Source organism: Tachysurus vachellii, chromosome 8, assembly GCF_030014155.1.
Source record: "Tachysurus vachellii isolate PV-2020 chromosome 8, HZAU_Pvac_v1, whole genome shotgun sequence".
NCBI lineage: Eukaryota > Metazoa > Chordata > Actinopteri > Siluriformes > Bagridae > Tachysurus > Tachysurus vachellii.
The window spans coordinates 480,001-490,000 of NC_083467.1; the positions used below are offsets into that span (position 1 = coordinate 480,001).

The 10,000-nt window shown below is 41.2% G+C and overlaps 1 protein-coding gene across 2 annotated transcripts in view; it reads left to right on the top strand.

Annotated features, from left to right (window-relative positions):
- cog3 (component of oligomeric golgi complex 3) overlaps positions 1-7,880 on the top strand; it is a 14,354-nt gene extending 6,474 nt beyond the window's left edge. Inside the window, exons 6-23 of one of the 2 annotated variants that reach the window (XM_060875636.1) lie at positions 567-659; positions 890-1,015; positions 1,184-1,264; positions 1,488-1,531; positions 2,364-2,490; positions 2,883-2,974; positions 3,379-3,518; positions 3,641-3,801; positions 4,265-4,364; positions 4,628-4,719; positions 4,866-4,955; positions 5,465-5,585; positions 5,902-5,990; positions 6,091-6,225; positions 6,350-6,425; positions 6,522-6,649; positions 6,927-7,025; positions 7,351-7,880. In XM_060875636.1, the coding sequence (XP_060731619.1) occupies positions 567-659; positions 890-1,015; positions 1,184-1,264; positions 1,488-1,531; positions 2,364-2,490; positions 2,883-2,974; positions 3,379-3,518; positions 3,641-3,801; positions 4,265-4,364; positions 4,628-4,719; positions 4,866-4,955; positions 5,465-5,585; positions 5,902-5,990; positions 6,091-6,225; positions 6,350-6,425; positions 6,522-6,649; positions 6,927-7,025; positions 7,351-7,380 (1,824 nt within the window). In that variant the 3' untranslated portion in view covers positions 7,381-7,880. The remainder of the gene's footprint in view (positions 1-566; positions 660-889; positions 1,016-1,183; positions 1,265-1,487; positions 1,532-2,363; positions 2,491-2,882; positions 2,975-3,378; positions 3,519-3,640; positions 3,802-4,264; positions 4,365-4,627; positions 4,720-4,865; positions 4,956-5,464; positions 5,586-5,901; positions 5,991-6,090; positions 6,226-6,349; positions 6,426-6,521; positions 6,650-6,926; positions 7,026-7,350) is intronic. The other variant, XM_060875637.1, reaches the window with a different exon arrangement.
- The last annotated feature ends 2,120 nt before the right edge of the window (positions 7,881-10,000 follow it).

Sequence of the window (10,000 nt, forward strand, 5' to 3'; positions counted from 1 at the left end):
TGTAAACACTACACACTGTAAACCCTGTAAACACTACACACTGTAAACACTACACACTGTAAACACTACACACTGTAAACCCTGTAAACACTACACACTGTAAACCCTGTAAATCCTACACACTGTAAACCCTGTAAACCCTACACACTGTAAACACTACACACTGTAAACACTACACACTGTAAATCCTACACACTGTAAACCCTGTAAACACTACACACTGTAAACACTACACACTGTAAACCCTACACACTGTAAACCCTACACACTGTAAACCCTGTAAACACTACACACTGTAAACACTACACACTGTAAACACTACACACTGTAAATCCTACACACTGTAAACCCTGTAAACCCTACACACTGTAAACCCTACACACTGTAAACCCTACACACTGTTAACACTACACACTGTTAACACTACCATGTGCAACCGTTTATGTACGTGTTATTGTTTCTATGGTAACAGCTCCTTCACAGGGACTCGTACAGAAAGTTCCACATAGAATTAAAAAGCTGCATGTAATCATAAATGTTCACAACGGATCATTCGATCTGTGCAGAAACTGAACTCTCCCACGTTAACTGTGAACAGCGAGAGTTTCATACCGACGCTTTCCAAACTAGACGACTGCATCGAATACGTCTCATCACACGTAAGACATTCGTTTGTATTTGTTCATTTTTATTTTTAGCTACTTTTTGTGTGTTTTGCTGTGTTTCTAAATATTGTTCTGAAAACTGATATTTTATAGAAGCATAAAAATGAACTGTTTTATTAACAGTGTTTTATTTCATTTAGTTCCTTCTTTAATTTGTGTTTAATTTGTATGTTTATTGTGTTTATTTATTAACGTAAACTCGACCGTTTCTCTCTTTCTCACAGCCGAACTTTAAGGATTATCCGGTTTATCTCACTAAGTTCAGACAGTGCTTGTCCAGAGCTTTGCATCTCCTGAAGACTCACATCATCAACACGTTACAAAACCTCACAAATCAGCTCGCCAAGCGGGTGTGTAGCCACAGTACCAGCTGTGATCTAACCGACGTGACGTGTTCACACAGAAATGATTCACTTTTATTCAAACCTGAAGCAAATTTACAGAAAGTCTGTGTACAGATTTATAAGACTTAAAATCAACAAAATGCACACAAAATAATTTATGTCGAACCCCATCAGGACCCTGTGGCTGCGGCGAACGTGGACAACGTCTTCACGCTCTTCTACGTGAAATTCCGAGCAGCAGCACCAAAGCTCAGAGTAACACACACACACACACACACACACGAATGAATTAATTTATCATCATATATCACAAAATGACTTGAGAACACTTTGTTATTTGTGTGTAGGTTTTTGTTGTGATGTGGTTTAGATACATAAATACAAGATCATATAAATACGTAATTACTCATTATTATTCACACATTTACAATAGTTTTTGGAGACTGGTTTCATAGAAATGAACTAACTGTGCTTTCAGACGTTAATCGAGCAGATCGAACAGCGGTCAGGGAAAATCCCAGAGTAAGTCTTTAATATTTCAGTTTTAAATGATGGCGAGGCTGCGGCTGGAGTAAGAAAGCTAAACGTTAACGTATTGTTAGACAAAATAAATGAAACCATATACAGATAATTATACACATATCTTTACACATGCTGTCTTGCACATTTCAGTCATTTGCTGTTTTACACAGTACATTACAACACCTTATATAACTGCTGCTACTATATTAAGTGTTCATTCCAGTATTTCTGCACATGTACTATAGAACATACAGTATGTTCACTGGTCAGTACTGCATTTGTGTATTATCTCTTGTGTATTATCTTTTAGTGTCTTGTCCTGTGTCCCACATTGTGTACACCAGGTTGTACAGATACATTTTGTGTGTCTAGGACTAACTGACTTCAGTCCTTATCTCTGTGTTGTTCTATGTAGCTTCATGGTCCCGTAGGAACGTTGTCTCATGTTACTGTGTACTGAGTCACATATATATGGTGTAAATGACAATAAAATAATTAACTGATAGTTTATAAAACTAAATATGAATATGAACATATGTTCAACCTCATTATGAGGAACTACCTCACTAGTGAAAAGCCTCCATCCTCCAAGAGGAAATCTGCACAGCCTTTTTTAACCCCCAACTTTCTGTAGCTAGCAATTTCTTTACAGTCTTGACATGTGATTAACAAAAGAGTTTAGTACTGTTTATGCTAATTCTTTCTGTGTGTGTGTGTGTGTGTGTGTGTGTGTGTGTGTGTGTGTGTGTGTGTGTGTGTGTGTGTGTGTGTCTGTGTGTGTGTGTCTGTGTGTGTGTGTCTGTGTGTGTGTGTGTGTGTGTTGTGAGATCAGGTATCAGCAGCTCCTGGATGATGTCCATCAGTGTTATTTGGATCAGAGAGAAGTTCTGCTCGCTCCCAGCATTAAGTCCACCCTCACAGAGCTGACAGGACAGAACAACAAGGACCACTGTGCTCTAGTACGTGCGCACACACACACACACACACACACACACACACACACACACTCTGAATGAGTAACACTCCATTTTTTTCTCTTTTATTGCTCTTAAGGCCATTCATTATTCCTGTTAATATTTTGTTCATATTTATACTTGTTCTTCACACGTATGAATTTTTCACACATGTTAATTCCTTATTTATGTGAATTAATATTTACAGAAACTTTTATTTCTTGTTAATTATTTGTGTTTCCTAACTGCAGTCTAGCTGCTGAGTAAGTCTAAATATGATGTGTTTCTTTGATTAATAATTGATGATTAGCGCTGACTGGTCAGTTTTTGTGTGTGTGTGTGTGTGTGTGTGTGTGTGTGTGTGTGTGTGTGTGTGTGTGTGTGTGTGTGTTGTTCAGGTGCGCAGTGGCTGTGCTTTCATGGTACACGTGTGTCAAGACGAACATCAGCTTTATAACGAATTCTTCTCCAAATCAACAGTCAAGCTAGAGTGAGTGAAGCACTGATGATGCTGTGACCGTGCTGTCAGTGGTGTAGTGTTACAGCCCGGACCTGATATAGACCTGACTGGGATTCATCACCGTATGATGTGATTGTGTCTGTTTTAGAGAAGGCACGCTGAGTAAAAAACATCTTTGTGCCAGCTGCATGGTGGTGGTAGCATCATGAGTCTCTTTTAGCTCCAGGTTGTAACACTATAAAAGGTCCACAGTTCCATATCCATAATATTTATTCAAGACACTGTATATAGCCACAGGGAGTGGCCAGTTGTCATGGTAACCGGAATATTTGCTAATTAGTATTGGTGATCCAGGACATAGCCCGGCTGTTTTGATGAAGCATTTTCGATGATGTCATCATATTCTAATCTGACAAACATGTGTTTCCCTTCAGCGAGCTGCTAGAGAAGCTCTGCATGTCTCTGTATGATGTTCTGCGGCCGCTTATCATCCACGTGGTCCACCTGGAGACTCTGTCGGAACTCTGCAGCATTTTAAAGAACGAGATGCTGGAGGATCACGTGCACAACAACGGTAAAGATTTTAATCAGGGTCCCTGAGCTTGGAAAGGAAGGCTGAGGTAACTGACTCTGTGTGTGTGTGTGTGTGTGTGTGTGTGTGTGTGTGTGTGTGTGTGTGTGTGTGTGTGTGTGTAGCAGTGCAGTTGTGTGCTTTTGACACTGTGGTGAAACAGATGCTGGAGGATGTTCAGGAACGACTTGTCTACAGGACACACATCTACATCCAGACAGACATCACTGGGTACAATCCAGCACCAGGAGACCTCGCCTACCCTGACAAGCTGCAGATGATGGAGGTCTCTCTCTCTCTCTCTCTCTCTCTCTCTCTCTCTCTCCCTCTCTCCCTCTCTCTCTCTCTCTCTCTCTCTCTCTCTCTCTCTCCCTCTCTCTCTCTCTCTCTCTCTCTCTCTCTCTCTCTCTCTCTCTCTCTCTCTCTCTCTCTCTCCCTCTCCCTCTCCCTCTCCCTCTCCCTCTCCCTCTCACTCTTTCTCTCTCTCTCTCCCTCTCTCTCTCTCTCTCTCTCTCTCTCTCCCTCTCCCTCTCCCTCTCCCTCTCCCTCTCCCTCTCCCTCTCCCTCTCTCTCTCTCTCTCTCTCTCTCTCTCTCTCTCTCTCTCTCTCTCTCTCTCCCTCTCTCTCTCCCTGTCTCTCTCTGCCTCTCTCTCTCTCTGCCTCTCTCTCTCTCTCTCTCTCTCTCTCACACACACACACACACATTCTCACTTACACACACACTATTTTCACACTATTCTATTTTTCAGAAAATTGCTCAGTCTCTGAAAGAGGAGCAGGGGAAACTCGACACCTCCTTCAGCAATGTCCAGCTGGAGGAATCTGATTCCAGGAAGATCGAAATTACGGGTGTGTATTTGTCCTTAAGGGAAAAAACCCCCAGGGGTTCTGGGGTGTGGCCATGTGGGTTTGGGGGTGTGGCCCTGGGGGTGGGGCATGGCCCAGAGGTATGGGGGTGTCCCAGGGGTATGGGGGGTGTGGTCATGGGGTTTGGGGGTGTGTCCTGATGGTGTTGCCAGTGAGGTGGTCCACAATGTCGTATGTATCTTCTCTGTGTGTTTTTTAAATAATTGTTTACATGCTGTTTAAATTTTGTTTCCTTATTCTACTAGGAGGTGTTTCTCCTGCTGATCTTCATGGAATGTGGTATCCAACAGTCAGACGCACGTTATTGTGTTTATCTAAACTCTACCGCTGTTTTGATGTGAGTCCCCACACACACACACACACACACACACACACACACACACACACACACACACATGATCTATACAGATATAGCATGTATAATTGCACTTATAAAGGTTTACTTGTATTTGATCTCCATTTTTGTTTGCTCTTCTTTGTCAGAGGGCCGTTTTTCAGGGTTTGTCTCAGGAAGCGTTGTCAGGGTGTACGCTGTCTCTGCTTAAAGCTTCTGAAGTCATCTGCAAGAACAAGGTGAGGAGAAGGCAATGGTGCGGATGGAGTTTTCAATCTCTGCTACTCTCCTTATGGTGAGAGGCCTGGAGATGTTTATTAACGGTCGTCTTTACTACAGGATCCAGTTACAGGGTTGTGGTAGATGTCAGGGCCAGGGTGAGGAGGAGGATGATGATGATGATGATGATGTAATTGGATAATGGAAATTCGAACACGTAACTGGCACCTGAACAGAAGATGTTGCTCATTTCTAGGAATGAAAACACATCTAAAGAGTATTTACGTTTATTAAACAGCAGCACACTGTAAATACATTGGATTCAGGAAGCATTTGAAATGGCAAATGATTGTTCAGTTATTAAGCTATTATTAGTGTTTAAGCATATGACTAGATTGTTTTTAGCTCTTGCCCAGCCCTTCACTGTTTACACAAAATCTATAACTCAATTGGGATCATAGCTGCTGCTTTTATTATTAACCATTAGTATCTTATTAGAGTTCATTTTTTTTAACATACATGTTTACAGAGTCAGATCGATGGGCAGCTCTTCCTCATCAAGCACCTCCTCATAATAAGAGAGCAGATCGCACCTTTTCACACTGATTTTGCCATTAAAGAAATCTCACTGGACCTGAAGAAAACCAGAGGTGGGTGAAGCAAACAGACACAGAGTGAGTGTTAGCTTCTTTAGCGTTTACATCACAGTAAGGAGTTATTAAGGCTGCCATATTGGCTGGTTGCCTAGCAACAGCATTCTCTTTAACTTCGCTAGAGACATAAAGCAAGCTTATCGTCTGGACATATGGTGTGTTGCTGAAGCTCGTATTAAACATAGTGTTCAGTAGAACAGGCTCCTCTCCTGTAATTGTGCTACATAGATGTTCTCCTGATTACGAGTCTAAGTGTCTTCTGTCTACAGCAGTAAAATAATATCTAACGTGATCTGTTTTCCCTCCTACACAGACGCTGCTTTTAAGATCCTGAACCCCAAAGCTGTGGCTAAATTCTTCCATCTCAACAGCCACAATGCCATCCTGGAGTTCCTGCTCGAGGTATCTGCTCCGGGTGTTAAGCCTTTCATATGCTTGTTCTAGTTCATTTGGTGGGTTCTGAGTGTGTCTTTCTGTCCACACACACACATACACACATTAGGGAACTCCAGAGATCAAAGAGCACTACGTTGACTCGAAGAAGGACGTGGACCGGCACCTGAAATCCAGCTGTGAGCAATTTATTCAGCAGCAGACTTCTATGTTTATGGGAAATCTGGAGGACTTTTTCACCAAGGTGGGTTTGAAACAACACACGCGCACACACATTCACACGCACACACATTCCAGATTTGATGGTCCGATGTTCAGAAATCTCTGAGTGTGAAGTGTACACAACTGATTTATCTCTGCATGTTCAGGTGTCTGCGTTGAAGGAAATGGTGGTTGAAGGAGGGCCGAATTACCAGCTCTCTCAGCAGCCCTGGGCTCAGCCTGGTGAGTTCCAGTTTATTTGTCTGGCAGTGAGTGAGCTGTGGGTTTGCTGTGACATCAATTAAGGATATACTAATTTGTCTGTGTGTGTGTGTGCAGCAAAGATTAACGACCTAGTGATGTCGACATATCGGGTGATGAAGAATAAGCTGCCGCTGACGTTACAGAGCATGACGTTGTACCTGGCGAACAAAGACACAGAGTTTATCCTGTTCAAACCAGTCAGGGTGAGACACACACATGCTCAGGTTCACCTCACTTCATCAAACCCCAGTACACATTCGCATTCAGCATCAGTGTGTGTGTTTCTAGATGACGAAACAGAGTGTATTATATGGACAGAGGAAATACTTGTTTCTGATTGGCTGGGTTATTTTTTTACATTCACACATTGAATCTCTGTTCATCATAAACTAAACATGTTGGAATGTAAAGCAGAAGTTGTTTTCACCTGTTTTCACACCACACCACCGCACTGGTGACCTGTGGTCCTGTATGTTTCAGAATAACATCCAGAAGATGTTCATGAAGCTCCACACACTGCTGCAGGAGGAGTACAGTGGAGAGGACCTGCAGATCATCGCCTGTCCCTCCATGGAACAGGTTTGTGTTAAAGTCTCCATCATTAAGGAACAGAGATAACACAAACGGGAGAAGACAAGAGAGAGACAGCCGGCGCAAGACGCACATACAGTAACAGATGGAGACACAAATATGGACAGACAGATGGAGAGTGAAAGAGAGACAGATAGCCATATGGTGGAAGACAGCGTCAGTAGAGACAGACAGAAACATGGACAGACAGAGAGATTGAGAGAGAGACTGTGATTGATTGTGTGTGTGAGAGAGAGAGAGAGAGAGTGTGATTGTGTGAGAGAGAGAGAGACAGATGTTTATAAGTGTGTGTTTTTTTTCTGCTTCGTTGCAGATCAATCTGTTGCTGTCGCTGAGTAAATGAGCAGCGAGAGCTCGATGGAGAAGACGATGAAATCAAGTTCTTCACCCAGCACATGATTTGGAAAATAAATGTGTTACATGCAGCGTTTCTTATTTTTACACTAAAATCGTTTCTAAATAAAGAAGAATCCACGATTCTGTCCGAGACCAGAAATGGCTGCAGAGTTGTAGGAAGTTTTCAGAGGAACAGGGCACGTCATTCCTGAGCAGCACATCGTCCTGTTTCCATGGAAACAGTGTGTAACTACGCTGCCATCTTTCCTCTGCGTATCTAAAGGTGTGCCTTGAGGAACGTGGTTGCAGAATACATTTTGCAAGGTCGTTTTTTTTTTTTTATGAGCGTGTTCTAGTTTTTATAATATATTCTGATGAATGTAAATGTACAGATTAAATCTCACATTCAGCCGATGTTTATTCTCCACATGACTTCCTGTCTAAAGAGGTGAAATGAATAAAAATGGACAAGATGATGAACGTCTTTCTTAATGAAAGACCCCTAAACCTGTGAATGTGTTCTTATTGAGAGGTTTTGTACATGGTCTGGTTATCAGTGTGATAAAAACACTTTAATCCCATTCACTTTTAAATCACTTCATTCCACTCTCTCTCTCCCTATCACTTTATGTTGTATTGATTATTATTTGGGGGGCACGATGGTTTAGTGGTTAGCAAGTTCGCCTCACACCTCCAGGGTTGGGGGTTCGATTCCCGCCTCCGCCTTGTGTGTGTGGAGTTTGCATGTTCTCCCCGTGCCTCGGGGGTTTCCTCCGGGTACTCCGGTTTCCTTCCCCGGTCCAAAGACATGCATGGTAGGTTGATTGGCATCTCTGGAAAATTGTCAGTAGTGTGTGATTGTGTGAGTGAATGAGAGTGTGTGTGTGTGTGTGTGCCCTGTGATGGGTTGGCACTCCGTCCAGGATGTATCCTGCCTTGATGCCCGATGACGCCTGAGATAGGCACAGGCTCCCCGTGACCCGAGATAGTTCGGATAAGCGGTAGAAGATGAGTGAGAGTGATTATTATTTGGATAACTAATCTAACTAATCTAAGCAGTTCATCTGCTGGTTATGATGATAATTCCATATAAGATAAAACAAGACAGAACCCGAAATCTTTTGCCAGAGACTGCATCAGAATACACAAGACTAAATATAAATGAAATATGCTGTATATACAAAATGTACAAAGTTTCTTGAGAATTAAGATCATATTGCACATTGTATGATTTCAACGTATATATTGTAAATATTATTAACTGGGATGGTGAACATACTTAACACAGTGATACAGTCAGTGTTCATTGTGTCAGCGCTTGATGGTTGCTGGTAGGAAAGACCTTCTGTGGTTGTCCTCAGTCTACATCTGAACGTGTTACTGTAGGACTCCAATGTCTCATGCGGTGGGTGTGACGTGTTGTCAAGGACATGGAGAAGTTTCTTCAGCATTCTTCTCTCACACACCTCAACCACAGACTCCAGCTCCACTCTGTCATAGGAGCCAGCTGTCACTTTAGATCGAAGATAGAACGGACGCAGGAGTTGAACGTAGAGTTCGAAGTAAAGAGAGCAACAAAAAACAATCACTGATTTTCACCGCTGACTAAAAGGAAAACCTGGAAAAAATCATTTCAGAGTAAAGATAATATAAATAAATTATTTGTTCTCTAGCCAAACTGAAAGTGTGAAGTAAACCGTGTCGCTTTCACACATGGCTCTCTGCACAGCAGGACTGTAACAGCACAGATTTTGTTAAACTCATTTTAACACACGATCTGAGGAAAATAAAGATACACAGCACTGAAGGTTAAATAGACGTCTCTTTCAGCCTCATTCACTTATATTAATCTTTAAGAAGGACAGAGGATGAGGAGGAGAGATCTTTTGTGGAACCTTGGGATAGCTAATATACCATAAATATATAAACCTAAATGACAACATTGTTAGCAATACATCTTATAACTGGTTAGTTAAAGAAAAAAATATCACTGGTGTAATGCTTGATTTTCTAAAAGCGAAGAGGGCTAGCTTGAATATTTCTATTTATCAAATATTAAAGATATTTTCTATTTTCTTTTATAAAAATAGTATTTAAATACTAGTTTTAGTTCAGTGAACACATGGCTAGTCTTCTCTACTGTATCTAGCTAGCTAATGTTACCTATATGCCAGTTAGCATTATTTTGGCAAACTAATATTAGCTAAATGACAATGTCATGCATATTATTACCTTTGCTAACTTGCTAACATGTAAAAAAATATGCTTAAGTTTAGTCTTTTATTTGACTTGAATCCAATGAGACCTGACCAGTGAAACCTGACCAGTGTTACCATACAGTACTAGCATTTTGTATGATAACTAGCAAATGGTAACTACATAATAATTACCACTGCTTATCTATATGAAGTGCTGGCTAGCATTGTGCATTTTCATTGATTGGCTAAAATATTTCTAACAAAAATGAAATAAAAATATGTTAGGATATTAGCTTAGATACCGAGGTTATATATTGTATAATTATTATACAAATGGAAACAAGGTTAGGATTTAATTTGCTTCTAATCTACAGTTATTCAGGTATGTTTAGTTTATATACAGTTTAGTGGATTGTTCTTATTTTTATT